The sequence below is a fragment of the Dunckerocampus dactyliophorus genome, chromosome 2 (assembly GCF_027744805.1).
Source record: "Dunckerocampus dactyliophorus isolate RoL2022-P2 chromosome 2, RoL_Ddac_1.1, whole genome shotgun sequence".
Taxonomy (NCBI): Eukaryota; Metazoa; Chordata; class Actinopteri; order Syngnathiformes; family Syngnathidae; genus Dunckerocampus; species Dunckerocampus dactyliophorus.
In genome coordinates this window covers 38489382-38504202 of record NC_072820.1, presented here as the reverse complement: position 1 = coordinate 38504202, position 14821 = coordinate 38489382, and the positions used below count along the sequence as shown (strand labels likewise).

The 14821-nt window shown below is 43.5% G+C and overlaps 1 protein-coding gene across 3 annotated transcripts in view; it reads right to left on the bottom strand.

The window, feature by feature from the left end:
• Positions 1-5110: 5110 nt before the first annotated feature.
• bahcc1b (BAH domain and coiled-coil containing 1b) overlaps positions 5111-14821 on the bottom strand; it is a 69024-nt gene continuing 59313 nt past the window's right edge. For 2 of the 3 annotated variants that reach the window (XM_054762250.1, XM_054762242.1), the window contains exons 20-28: positions 14186-14363; positions 13930-14047; positions 13774-13849; positions 13581-13689; positions 13380-13493; positions 12812-12949; positions 9732-11107; positions 9366-9602; positions 5113-6969 (exon numbers count right to left, since the gene is read on the bottom strand). In XM_054762250.1, the coding sequence (XP_054618225.1) occupies positions 6760-6969; positions 9366-9602; positions 9732-11107; positions 12812-12949; positions 13380-13493; positions 13581-13689; positions 13774-13849; positions 13930-14047; positions 14186-14363 (2556 nt within the window). In that variant the 3' untranslated portion in view covers positions 5113-6759. Of the gene's footprint in view, positions 6970-9365; positions 9603-9731; positions 11108-12811; positions 12950-13379; positions 13494-13580; positions 13690-13773; positions 13850-13929; positions 14048-14185; positions 14364-14821 lie in introns of all 3 variants that reach the window. The other variant, XM_054762259.1, reaches the window with a different exon arrangement.

Genomic DNA, 14821 nt, shown 5'->3' with positions numbered 1-14821 from the left:
TGCCTGTTTGGAGATGCGGAAGAAGAGAGAACTCTCCAAACCAGAACAAAAAATGTTCTCAGTAGGACTCAGTAATGAGTAGCGCTACCGTTCATGTTCATCACTTCAAAAATGGGTTTGGGCATGCTTGATACGAGTGTTTCCAGGAGGCTAGTGGGAACATTGCTCCAAGTGGTGAAGATGGCTTCACCAAGGGCATCAACTGTCTGGAACTGATGGCCATTTTTATAAACTTCCCTTGCCATCCATCCCCAAATGTTCTCTATGGGATTTAAATGAGGGGAACATGCAGGATGGTCCAAAAGAGTGATGTTATTCTCCCTGAAGAAGTCCTTGGTCAAGCGAGCATTGTGAACTGCAGCGTTGTCCTGTTGAAAAACCCAGCTGTTACCACACAGACGAGGACCCTCAGTCATGAGGGATGCCCGCTGCAACATCTGTACGTAAGCAGCCGCCGTTTGACGACCCCGCACCACCTGAAGCTCCAGTGTTCCACTAAATGAAAAAGCACCCCAGATCATGATGGATGCCACCTCCACTGTGCCGGGTAGAAAACATCTCAGGTGGGATCTCCTTGTCCTGCCAGTAACGTTGGAAGCCATCTGGACCGTCAAGGTTACATTTTTTCTCATCAGAGAATAAAACTTTTTTCCACTTTTCAATGTCCCATGTTTGAAGTCTAAACGGGCACTTTTGTGGCGTTGAAGGAGACAGATCTTTGAATTAGTTTTTTGTTTTTTAAACTCTTTTCCCGCAGATGCCGTCTAATGGTTATTGCGCTGCAGTCGGCACCAGTAAGGGCCTTAATTTGGGTGGAAGACCGCCCTGTGTCTTGATGGACAGCCAATCGGCTGGCTTTTAGAGCCTGAGGTCATAAACTTTTGATCAGCTGATAAACAGCCTATTTCATTATTTTTTTTTGTTAAAATTACAAGTTCCAAGTGCTTTTTGTCTCACTCCCCCTTCTTGCTTTTGCATATTGTAGCTCTACTTAAAACCTCATTAAGATCCAAATGTGCAAAATTCAAATTTTCCACTGGTCTTAAGATTTTGATCAGGTCTGTATGGCTTCTGCTGATTTTGTGGTCACCAAAACACACACACACACATATAAATGAGCCTGTGGCATGTTTGCTCTTACTGCGTGAAAGCATTCTCCCATTAACCCAGAGGGCACCCTCATACCCCCGCCTAGCCTCCCATTGTGCCCCTATCTCCCGCAGCATTGTGGGTAAAGTAGTCTAACAATGTCAGCCAGATAAGCTCAATGCAAACCTGCTGATAAGGAGTCAAAGACTGCACTTAACGTTTGTGTGTGTGTGTGTGTTTTCAAGGTGTCGGTTGATTGGGGAGCCAATGAGGAGGCCCTGCAGGGTGTAGTGTGTGTGTGTGTGTGTGTGTCACATTGGCAGGCTGTGGTGTTTCATATCTCTGTAATAACAAGCTAACCTGCTAAAACACAGTAGACAAAGAAACGTAAACACACATATTGGACAAAAGCCTGTGATTTTAAACAGTGGCTAAGGACCATTAAAGATGTTTTGGAGACGAAATGGTGAGTCACTACCTCTTTCCTGTACTGAGATGCAGGGGGAAAACACGCTTGCTGAAGGAGTGGCTATCAGTCGAAAATTTTATGACCGGTGTTAAAACAACACTGTACAGCTTTCTTGATGCCACAGGCACACGGCAACCAGACTGCAATTGGAGGTCAAAGGTCAATCCTCCACGCAGACATTAATGTCGCAATAAGCCGTGTCACAAAGGCTTTGGTTATTGTGTCGTAAAAAAAAAGGTGTGAATATGTCACAGGAAGTCTCAAATAAAAAAGCAATAAATTGGCTCACCTTGTTCCAGAAATTCCACACCCGTAATCTCAATGCTCCTCCCAACGCCCTGCTTAAACACTATCCCCCCCACACACACACACTTAAGTGCAGCAATGTTTCACAGTTACATACCTATATTGCGCAAAAAAGATAAAAGGATCTTCTATTTTGAGTTTTTATATTTGACTTAATTTTTCAAAATCACTTTGAGGATCAGACGCCTTTTTTAAAGAGACCCCAGGCAGTCGGCAAACCCGGTTTTATCCACCGATGAACCACTGTCGGGCTATCACGGGCGTGTGTCCCACATTTTGGCTAATTAGCCCGACCGACTATCACATCGCGAGCTGCGAAAACTCACCACACCCTGCCAAGTGCCCGCCCCCAAAATGCCGCACCAAACTAAAGAGTGTTAAGGTGTGTTCTGCAGTGTGCAAAACCCAATATTACTCTCACAACGACAGGAAGTCCCACACCGTAGACAAGCTTGCTTTGTCTTTGTGAAAAGAAAGTGGGCGGGAGACGGTCGCTATTGGCTGGCTGCTGCAATGGAGGCGGAGCCATGCTTTTCACGGAAATCGTCCTATACTGATCGGTGGCCGATCCATCAAAGCAGCCCTACTTTTAAGCATTTGTTTTAGTTAATTATTATTTAGTGTGTGTATATATTTTTATGTTTTTCTTGGTGTTTAGCATGCATGTTAAATTGGGATATTATCAGCTGATATTGGCATAAAAATGCGATATCGGTCCATACTGCTATTGGTTCTATAATTAAATCGCCATTGGAGTGATGACGTGCTCCACACAGCAACAAGCTTGCTAGCTCAGTATTCCCACGGTGTGGATTTATTTCCAAGTTTTGCCTTTGGATTGTAAATACAGTGGTGCCTTGGTTAACGTCATTAATCTGTTCCAAAAGGTCAGATTCAAACCAAAATGGACCCTAACCAAAGCAAATTTGGAATGACAACAGTCTTCTCTTTAAGCTGTAAAATTCGGAGGTCTTGCACCCTTGTCTTGATACGGTCCATCGCCTTTCTCTTTTGTGTGGTCCATGTACTGTATTTTGTTACGTCGTGTATCTTTCTCTAGCGCAGCAAAGCTAAACAAACGTTGCTGCTCTAAAATGGTGCCCGTGGCCCACAATGCATTGCGCAATCAAATGCAAGTATCACGAGATTTCGTCTTGTGATCTGAGATGGCGGCGTAAACAAACCGGACGGTAATTTGGACGCTAAACAAGCGGGCGAACACAAGCCAAGGCAAATCTTTAGCCAAATGTTTTGGATGTTAGAAAAACGCGCTAACCGAGGCACAGTGTTCCATTGCTCCATCGCGGTTCATCTTTTGCGGACGTACTGATTTTTTTGTGCAAGTTTAGCGCTTTTTTTTTTTTTAAACAGCATATGAACGCTGTTACAGGCCAAGCCTGGCCCTTTAAGAAGAATTGCATTGTGTTGCCCTCTCTTCTCTCTGCACCGCCCTCTTCTGCATCCTGATTGGCTGGAGGCCATTGTCAATCAATCTTCTAGATGTCTCCTGTTGTGGTCATCGCTAGCAAGTTACTGTAAAAACCGTGTGAGCTGCTTGCTAACCGCTAATAAACAATAGAAGAAACAGAAGAAGCTAACCGTGTGACTCTGAACGCTGTATGTTTGAAAGCTTTCTCCCCGACAAAACCCACCATATCGACGAAACTGTGCCCAAAGGAAGATGCTAACCATCGCACAAAAAGATGGACTTCTGGACATGCTGAAGGAAGGTAGACGTTGCGGCTGTAGGGCGCCATTACGGAATAAGTGAATCTTCAGTTCGAAGTGGACGAGCAAAATAGGACGACAGGAGAGATATGTTTGAACAAGGATACAAAGAAAGTATTTTATCTGCACTCCTCATTTTTATGTTGTTTGTTTTATGGAATGATTTATGAAAATGTATGTAATGATTTTAGAATTATTTTATGTTTTATGGAATGATTTTAGGAAGTGAGTCCACCCTTCATTTCTGTAAAGCACTTGTGTACGAATTGTGCTCTATTAATAAACTTGCTTTGCCTCGCCTTATTCGGATGTTTTTGCCGCGAAGGAATGTGCAGCTTTTCAAATTGCAGCACGACTTAATTGGGTTCTTATTTGTGAATGTATTATGACGAACCTTTCTTACCTGTTGATGGTAGAACATGTTATCTTAGTTGACTATTGGTCAGGATTTTTATGACTATTTTGCTGAGCTTAAAATAAGTACGGCACTTTTTCGATAACTTACATTCCATGTTGCGATATTTGCCTTATTTTGCATAAAGTGTTTATTTGAGAGCAGCAGTGGCATCACAGTAAAAGAAGCATGTGTTCATTCATTACAGGAGATGTGCTGCTGCCTATATCGGTATCAGTAATGAAGTGCTGGACACTATCAGTATATCGGTTATCAATAACAAGGCCAATTATGAGGACTGTATTTCTCTATCAAGCATTTGCTTGTCCATTTGTATCCATGTTGCATTCCATGAAACTAGGAAATCAGAAATATCAAGTCCTCAATCTCCAAAAAATAGAATGAAATAGCACGCCAAGTTGCAGTTTGCAATTGTAAAATCATTCATACCCAAATTTACCAAAGTACAGCATAATCTCATGTTACAAAACCAACTAAGACCTGCTCTGCATTTGTTATAATACAGACATTAAACACAACGTGTTCTGCATGTAAACTGGTGCGTAAATATCCTCCATCCTCCACGCGTGCAAGTTATTTGGTCAAATATGATGACGTGAACGGCAGCCATGTTTCTTGTTCACCCAGGACGCTTTTGGGAGCAGATATGAAAGAATTTTGAATGTAATTTACACGTAACAGCCACAGGGTGAGCCCTGGAGCAAAAACTACCTTTACTTGTGATTTAAGTGAAGGTATGAAATCGACACAGGTTGAAAGCTGATATCTTCGCTTTGTTCATTTAATGGATCTGTTCCGTTTTGATTATTGCCAAGACCTGGGCCACCTGTACAACCTGCCCATGGTCTCTCTCATGAAACATGGTGAGATACAGTTTCCTACCCCCCCACACTTTTACATCTATCAGCTACAGCTACAGTTTCAAATGGCCCACACTCCCCCCTCCATACCCATCTTCCTCCCATTCTTCCACGCTTTTATCCCATGGTCCATTTTCCCTCGGCTGACAAATGATCGGCATTGATGAACACAAGGTGCTATTCACAGAGCTCACACCCTAGGGGGAAAAAAAAACGAAAATAAAACACTCCATTCTTCTTTTTTTTCTTAAGAAATATTTTTTTTAATAAAACACAAAAAGGCAATAAAATTAAGATAAATATTTGTCATTTTGTACATGTGGAAATATTAATGAAATACTTCCATAATAAGAAATAATATATCTTAGTAGGCCATCTCAACCATACAAAGCAGGTTCCAGTGGGGAGGAAAAAAAATGTTAAAATGGGATGATCAGAAGTGAATCCAGTGTTTCTTATTTTAAACTTATTTTTTTATAAAACAGTTTCACATTTCAAAAAGTGTTTGTTGTCAACATAGTTGTAAAAAGTCAGTCAAAGCCCTAGAAAGAAAAAGGCGTGTGTGTCTGTACATCCTATACAACAGTCATCACAGGCTTGCATGTAAGAAAACAATGTGGCGCGCGCACACACACACAAACACGCAGACATTTTTGGCAAAGCAGGAATAAAAGTGACAAGAAGCATTTTGTGATTTGATCCTTTTTTTTTGTCTCTCAACATCGTCCCATTGATTGGCGCTGATTGTCCTTCACAGTCACATGATGCCATTCTGGTTGCCATAGAGACCTCAAGTGCATCAGCTGGGCAGTGTGCAATGCTGCTACGACGTCTCTGGGAGGGCTGTCATAGCAACACTGGATGATCATGAAGAGCACGTGTGACGAGAGGAACTCCACTTAAAAAAACAAAAAACCCTCCGTGATTGCAGGGGTCCCGGATTCAGATTTGATTGATTTGATTCATAAAACGATCTTCTAATGTGATGAAGTGTAAACTCACAGGTGCTTTGGTATAGTTCTTTTAGATGCCAGACAAATATTTACATTTCATAGAAATACAGGCTGAAATAGATGAGTGAAAAGCAGAAACTTGGTTTCTTTTTCAGTCAGGAAATGCATGTTCTAATAACAATTTGATGGACGCATGTTTAAAAGCTTTCGAGCCCGCAAAAGTAGGCCTTTTCACATCAGGCGTATTTTTATGACCTTCTCTGTGATCATTTTCAGTGCATTCAAAGAGAAATAACAGCCTTTAACATCTAAGTAAAATGCTCAAACAAATTATTAAAAAAAAACATGGACAAATATCTATGTATAGTATTTACATTATACACATAATGCTACTTAAAGCACATACGCCGTTTCCCATGCACACACACGCATTCCGAAAAAAAAGCAAACCAACTACCTGTACAAGTGTCTTTGCACCTGACTGATGCAAGAGAGGTATTGATGTGTATGGCTTGACGGACTGTGTGTTAAAAGACATACCAATGGCGTAATCTTTGCTTCCAACCAGTGATACACACACAGTGACACACATACTCCTAATGAGTGCATTTTTTTGTGTTTTTTGGTCCTGTTGGGGATCTCCTCGTCTTCAAACTAGCAGTATAAGACCTTCCAAATTTTCCAAACCAGTGTGGTTTACAGTGACTCTCCTTCCTATCCTGTCTTCCCGCTCTCTTGAGTCTGCCATAGCATATCCAAGCAACGGAACTCCAAAGTGCACACACCTGAAGACTCTTGTTGCTTCAGGTTACAGGAAGAAACAAGCAGACTCCTTTTATAAGTGCCAGAACTGCCACTGGGTAGCCCCTCCCGTCTGGTCCTAACTGGCAGTCATAGAAGCCATCAGCTTGAGAGTTTTGGACGTTATAGCCATGGGTGCTAGGACACAATAGCCATGCCGTCAGCGCCAATCAGCTGGCCTGTTGTGGGCTCGTACGTTCCGGCCAGGTAGAAAAGGTCATTCCCTGTGGTGCCGGACTTGTGGTCTCGGATCATGTGATCGTACTCGGCCCTGCTGACCACCTGGCAGCGATGAGAGATGGTCTGGACGTCGTTCTCGTCCTCGTGACTCGACTGGTACAACGCATTCTTGGAGAGACAGAGTCATAATATGGCATTATAGTCAACAAACAATTGTGGTCATGTCTTCTAGCATGTCTCTCTGGTTGTGGCAACACAAGTGAGTCCAAAGTGTGTCAATACAGTCGTCCCTCCCAATATTGCGGTTTGATTATCGCTCCTCACCATATTGCGTTTAAAAAAAAAAAGATATGTAATAAATGGTGACTGTAAATTGTCCATAGGTATGAATGTGAGTGTGAATGGTTGTTTGTCTATATGTGCCCTGCCATTGGCTGCCGACCAGTCCAGGGTGTACCCCGCCTCTCGCCCGAAGTCAGCTGGGATAGGCTCCAGCATACCCCCGTGACCCTAATGAGGATAAGCGGCACAGAAAATGGATGGATGGATGGATGGATGGATGTTTCGTGGTAGACTATAGCCGTCTCATGTCCATGCAGCATAAGAGTTGGACACTGTGTAGTAAACAATGAATAGCAGAAGAGTAAAGGTGACACTAGGAATGTTATTTCATGTCTCCAGGACTCTAATAATGTTAAAAATCGTATTTAGAAAGTCATAAACAGATTTCCTACGCTCTCACTACAAAAATATTCCATTTATTAACATTGAATTATCACTGCAATTCATTTATCGCGGTCGGGTCTGGAACCAATTAATCGCTATAAACAAAGGATGGCTGTATTTAGCGTGAGCACCACTGGTATCTTGCACTGTCCTTCATCTTCTTGGGCATCCAATTCACCAGAGCTGCACAGTAGGGCTGCTGCTATCAAATATTTTAGTAATCTATTTAGTAAAGAGCAATTAGAAATACACAAGATTAAATAAAATATTTCACTAAATAATGAACGACCAATTACATTTTTTTTAGATAATCAACCGTTTTATTTCTTAAATTCCCATTGTGCATAGGAACAAATGTATTTTCCTGGGTCTGATGGACGACATGATGGTGCTTTTAGAATATTTTTGTAACTTTTTACTGGAAAAGGAGAGAAATAATAATTACTTTACAAAGACAATACAAAGACTAAATTACATATTACTTTATGTTGATGGCTGTGCATTTAGAAATCCTAAACTTAGATAGGCTGACTAAAAATAAGAGAAATATTCTTTATAAGATATTGACTTTTTGCAGTGTTTAAAGTAAAATGAAGACACCTTCTATAGTGGAACACATTTCTCTCAACTAGGTGAGACACGCACTTCCTTCTTTTACTCCACAGTATTGTCTGCTAGAAATGAGCAGCTACTGATTAGTGAGCTAAAATGTTTTTAATTTCCATCTTCTTAACTCATAGCAGCATTTGTCATCTTGGAGGTGTACCTGGGCTCGTTGTCATGTTGAAAAACTGCCATGAAGCCTTGTTTCCCAAAGGAAAGGGTCATTATCTGCCTCAGAATGTCACAATACATGTTGGAATTCATGTTTCCCTCAATGAGCTGCAGCTCCCCAGTGGCGGCAGCACTCATGCAGCCCTAGACCATGACACTACCACCACCATGCTTGACTGTAGACAAACTCAATTATCTTGGTACTCACTTGTGCTGCCAGCTATTTAGACAATAACGCTAGACAATAAGTGTTTTTCAGTGGTCAATAAAGCTATACTGCAGTACAAGCTGTACATTGACTACTCTAGTAGAGTGGTTCACAGTCGTGTACCCCTTCAGACATCTGACTGGAAGTCATATATATCCCCAAACAAACCACACAATTAAACATCTTTAATATATTGTTAAATAAAATACAAAATATTATATATTATGACTTTTTTCTTTAACATCGGAGTGGGGAAATATGCATTTTTTCCATGTCTGTTCATTCCTGCTTGAAATTTCTCCTTTCCGATAGTCTGCGGATATACGACTATGGTTGTTTTGGCATAGTTGTTCGTTTCAGTGAAGTGATTGTTGATCGACCACCTCTGTCATTTTCTCAATGTCCAGGCAAAAGCTACAGTATTTTATATCAACACAAAGACATTACAATCCTTGAGGTGCGTAACCCGGAAGAGTTTGCAGCTGTGGAATGTGCAGATTACGCATTTCCATCGCATGCCAGCATGTCTGAATCTGGCACCCTCATTAAGAATGGTTGTGAATATTGTTTCCACTTTTAAAATGAAAATGCCAGAAGAGTAGTTTATACTGGAGGAGTCGCTTAAATTACGCAGATCGCTATAAGCACTTTCTTTGATAAGGTCCATGAAGCGGGCCAACTCAATGCTATTGGCCCACGGGCCCGAGTTTGACACATGTGCCCTGGGGGTACGTATACCCCACTTTGGCAACCTAGGGTCTAGTATATTGTCCCTTGAAAAGTTATGATAAAAATGACTGAATGCTGAAATGTGACGGGAGGACTCCCTTATGTGAGATACCGTATGTTACTTTACCTTGCCGTCGCAGTGTCGCTTCCCTAAGCGAGTCTCCTCCGGGTGGTAAAACCACTTGACCCTGACCACCATGCTGGAGCTCCATGATTCCCACAGGCTCTCCACTCTGCCCACGTAAGGCAGCTGGGGCCGGCCCGGTGACAGAAAGACGGCACAGTCACCGACCCGCACCGTCTCCTTGCCCCGTACGATGGCCTTGTAGAAGAGCTTGCGAGCTTTTCCCTTCAGACCTCTCCTCTGTAAGATAAAAATAGATCTATAGCTGTGAAGATATTAAAAGCCTCATATGTCCTAACCCATCCAATATTAATTCATCTGGCTCTAGACTGCATGTAAACATTGGTCTTTATTACTGTATGTTCTTACCTGTGTTGGGTTACCAGACCATTTCCACAGCTGGCGCCCAGGTAGCAGTGGAGCCATGTTGGCTTGTGGCTCAGGTGAAGACATCCTCTGCCTTTTAGTTGCTGTTGGGTCTTTCAGGGCAGGTTTAAGACGCTGGTTGCTATTAAGAACTCCTTCCTTCCTCCGTTGAGTCTTGGCCCCCATGCTTCCTTTTGGCAAATACTCGGCCCTGTCCTCAGATCTCTCCACCCTCCCTTTTGACGCAGAGTGGGTCATGCTGGTTTTGGCCACATAAGGGTGAGCTGGAGTGGTGGTTGTAGAGTTGGTGTTGGTGGACTCAGGGCTCAGCAGGTCAGAAGTCAAGTTGTGTCTGTGCTTGTGCTTGTCCTGCTGGAGAAGAGCGCGGCGCAGGAGAACAGAGGAGGACTCTTCATCGGACGAGTAGGAGGAGTCGTTGTCTGAGGAGCAAAGGGACGAGGATGATACGGAGCCGGAAGAGGAAGATGATGATGAGGAGGAGGAGGAGCAAACTGAGAGGCGGGAGAGAAAGCCACCATGCCGATGAGATGCGACGGACGTGCCTCTTCTTCGCGCCCTTGTGTCGTCACCACCGTCCTCGTCGTCCTCATCGAGCTCAGAGTAAGAACTTGGGCAGTCGCTGGCGTAGTCCAGACTGTAATCTCCAGCTTGGCCTCCATGACTGCCGGACAGTGGGTCTTTCTGCGAAGGGGGGGTGCCTATCCGATCATTTTCTCCTTTCTTTGCATCCTTCACCAACATGGACGGGTGAATGTATCGTAGTGGAGCGCCCGCTGATGAAAAACTTCTACCTCCCCTTCCTCCATTCCCAAGTCGAAGCAGGGCCTTACCATTCTTTGTTTTAGGTGACATCACACCTTCATGATCAAGCTTCACCAGGAAATGCTTCCTGTCTCGTTCACTAACTTCTTGCTTCTTCACTAACTTCTTGCTCCCCGTTGCCATCGCCAGGGTGACGGCTGAGGCGCAAGAAGAGGAATCCCGAGGCGCCATGGTAGATGCGGTGTTTACCAGGCACCCTGGCATGGCGCTTCTTCCACTTCCGAAGGCAGAGTAGCTGTTGGCGATGCTGCTGAAAGAGTCAACTGCAAAAGGGGAGCCAAAGATACCTTTGAGGGGGGTTGCTGGCATGAGTGAGTGGGAGGCAGGGCGATGAAATAACCCCATGTCTCGCTCTCGGGATCTCTTCTGGGTTTTACGTGAAGTCCCATTGAAAAGGAAGAAGTCAACTGGGGGTCTCTTCCTGGGTGCAGACCAGCTCACCAAGGAAGTGTTGCCTTTAATTTGGGAGTCTAACTCTGATGTTGCTGCTGTGCTGGCAGTCTTAGGCACTGAGTGGATTTTCTTGGGCCTGCCAACTGAGAAAGGAGATGACGGCAGAGAGGAGTTAGAATCAATACAAAGTGACAGTTGTTGGGAGCAGACTGAGATTAATAGTGGAAGTAAGAGCTCTGCAGAAATTTAATACCATTATCTCCAGCAAGCCAGGTAGGTTTCGACATATCCAACACCTGTCTCTACCTGGAGTGTTATTGTGATGAGTGACACACGTTTCTTAGCTTCACAAAAACACTGACGACATTTCATTAAATCATGATTAATGTGGTTACACGGAGCATAAAAGGAATTTTGTTCATATATTCACACTGACTCAAGGTGTCGTGTAATTGCTTGACAGTCAGAAACGTGACCTGAAGGGTCGTCTGTGTCTGTGCAGAATGTATTTACTCATTAGACAAGTACACACTGCACTGTATGTCTTTGACAACGCAGAGTAAGTCTCAACCATATATAGTGAAATATATAAAAGAGGTGATCCTGTGACAGGGGCTTAGGAGAATCTAGTGGGAAATGAATCAAACATTGTTCATAACTAAGCTCTAAATATATTTCATACGCTTAAAAATGTGATGCAATAAAAAATGAAGCACACCATATCAAATTTGATTAGAGTTCATTATTTTTGGTGCGGAATTCTACTAAAACCATGTGAAAACAGGCTCCATTCCGGCCATCTTAGAAAGACTGCAAGGAAAACATCAGAACAGCAGCTGTGTCCCAATACAGGGGTTGCATTCTAGGCAGCAAGGTGGCTGTACTGTGCTTCTACTGCCCTTGGCCAGTCGTATCCCAAGATTCTTTGCACACCACTCCTCAGTCAGGAAATATGGCAGCAGAAAGTGGGAGATAAAATGCAGGTTTCACTTTAAAAACGCATGCTCTGTGGCATCTGGGTTACTAATGGGCGCCACACACGGGAGGCGACATCGCCTGTACTCCATTCATTTCCAATGGAACCTGTGCGATAGGGCGATTATAGCGTGTCGCTTTGGCTGGACAGTGAAATTTGTGCGTGGGAAAGTTTGTGTTCGTGCGTGTCATCGTGCACACGCTGGCTTGCGATGCGAGCCCAGAAAGTTGAAAAATTTGCAACTTTTCATCGCTGTCGCCCAGACGAGGACCAATCAGTGGCCGTTTCATTGATCGACCAATGAGTTGACAGGATGCTAATCAGTACGCTATACTTGCCGTGTCGTATTTCCCGGAGCTATTTGACATTTCTAAAAAAATATATATAATATAGAGAAATAAAGACCAAAACGGCACGGGAACCCGTCCGTGCTAGAGTAAACATATCGGGTAAGTTGATATTCATTTTAAACGGATATTTATGTAAGTTCATCATCAATGCCAGCAAGATCCGGTACTAGCAAGTGTACTTGATCAAAACTGGCCGCTTTTCCTCCTTTGAACTACTTTGATACCCCCAAATTCCCTCCACATCTGACAGCCAATCAAAACCGTGGGATACTCGTACAATTCGCTCGGGATGTGAACAAGTCGTTCATGGGTGTCACTGGTCACAGACGCTCGTCGCCTCCCGTGTGCATGGTTTGCTACGAGATGGCGATGAGTTTCGCCAACCGCAGTTGTTTGTCGCCTCCCGTGTGTGGCGCCCATAATGCTAACATATAGTCACCTAAGGACCTAAGGATGTTTACAATGCACCCCCCTGGATTGGGCCACAGATAGTCTACTGTTGCAGGTCCTTAATCCCTCACCTGGTCTCTTCTCTTGAGGTTTCCCTGCTTGTTCCTCATTGGTTGATTTCTCTGTGGGTGTGTCTTTCTTCTCCTGTGTAGAGCCGCGTCTACATCGGCGGCCAGGTGAGATCAGAAGCGCCGGTGATGGTTCCGCACCTAACAAGAAATAATTGCTTAATACATTTTTTATTGATACAATTAATACATTTATTAACAAAATAAAATTAATCATTGTATTAATAATAATGCATTCTTAAAATGTATTGTTTAATTTATTATGCCATTTTTTTCATCAATTAAAACAGTTAAAATATGTCTTAATAATGTCTGTGACATGCGTCGGTCAAAATACACCAAGGATCAAGAATTACAGCACACTTAAACCCCCCTTTTTGGGTTTTGGGGGCATTCCAGTCTCAGGCATGTTCACTGCAGCTTTGCTTGGTTCAAATATGTACTGTATATAAAAGCAATTGAAATGTCAGTTCTCCGTGATATGTCCCCTTTAGTGATTGATGAATGATGTAATGATTTTGGAGGGGTGGGGGGAGTTTTATTTAACTTTATTCCCATCAGTTCTACTCACAGCAGATTTGGTATCCTGGTGGTAAAAGTCTGATGTTTGCCAGTGTGATTCTTCCTCTGTCTCCGTCATCAAACTCCACCATCACGCTTTCCTCCTTCTCCTCGCCTGGACCTCCTTCAGCAAGCACACCGAAGCAGAAGGACATGAGTATTGTGCATTATTAAGTGCGTGTGTGTGTGTGTGTGTTTTTGTCTCGTTCACCTCTGTGGACATAACCAGGGTAAAGACAACGTGAGCGCTCACTCCAGTAAGCACAAACCCGCGTCCCCGCAGTCAGGATGGCCTCAGTCTGAGGCCGCACGTCTAGAACCTGAACCAAAATAAATACAGTCCATGTGACACCCTATATTAAAAGCTATAAAGGATTTTATGGAACCACAAGGCTGAAACTCACAGCTTCCTGCAGGATTTGCTCCAGTGAATAGATCCTGGGGCGGTTCCCACGCTCTCCTTCAATGACAACACTAAATCTAGTAAGCAAAAAAGAAGGAAAGGTTATGTATGACTCGCTGAATACGTACAAGGAGTGTTTTGTATGTGTGCAGCGTACATGTCAGGCAGGTCCAATGTTTGGACGCAGGCGGCATAGAGCAGCTCATCCTCTTTAGAGATCAGAATCTTCAGGCCATCCACCAGCATCTCTTTGCTGAGCACGCAGTTGGGCAACGCTGAGCAGAAAAATGCGTGGCATGCGAGGTAGAGCGTGTGAAATATACATCATTTACATGTAACACGGATAACTACCGTGTGAAGTCATAGCATGTTGTTGTAAAACTTAATTATCAGTGTGTCACCGCCGGGCTTACCGGGTATTTTGCAAGGCATGTTGGGAGGAAGGTGGATCACAGACTTGTTGCTCTCGTCTCCCTCCTCCTCTTCTTCCACATCCTCCTCTCCCTCAGAGAAGCTGCTCTCTTCATCCAAGCGAAAGCCGTCATCTGCTGTGAAGCTCTGCAGGAGTCGACTCACTGCGTGACCCTTGGCCTGAGGCAGGAAACAGGATGTGATGTCAGCATATAGCCATTACACTCAAAAGACAATTCATTAGGTACAATGAGTTATATAAACAGTTACGTCTTGACATAAAAGACAACACCGCTGCGTGTTTTGAAAAATACATTACTGTTAATTGTGGATTTATGTTTGTATTCTTCTATTCTGCTATTGTGCAACAGTATTCAATGACATCTAGACCAAAACGCATCTCTCATTTGGGTCGGTTGACCCATTTTAATTCCAAGCACAAATGCAGAGGCGCAGGAATGATGTCATTTCAAAGCATCCAATCAGATTATTCCAATGCTACCCTGTGACACTCACAGTCCTTGGGGGCCTTACTTGTGTGCATGGGGGATTGCTATGATATGCTGTGCTGCAGGAAGTGGGCCATCCTGGGAGGAGTTTGTAATATTTTGACCTTCTTGCATATCTAAGTAAAGCAA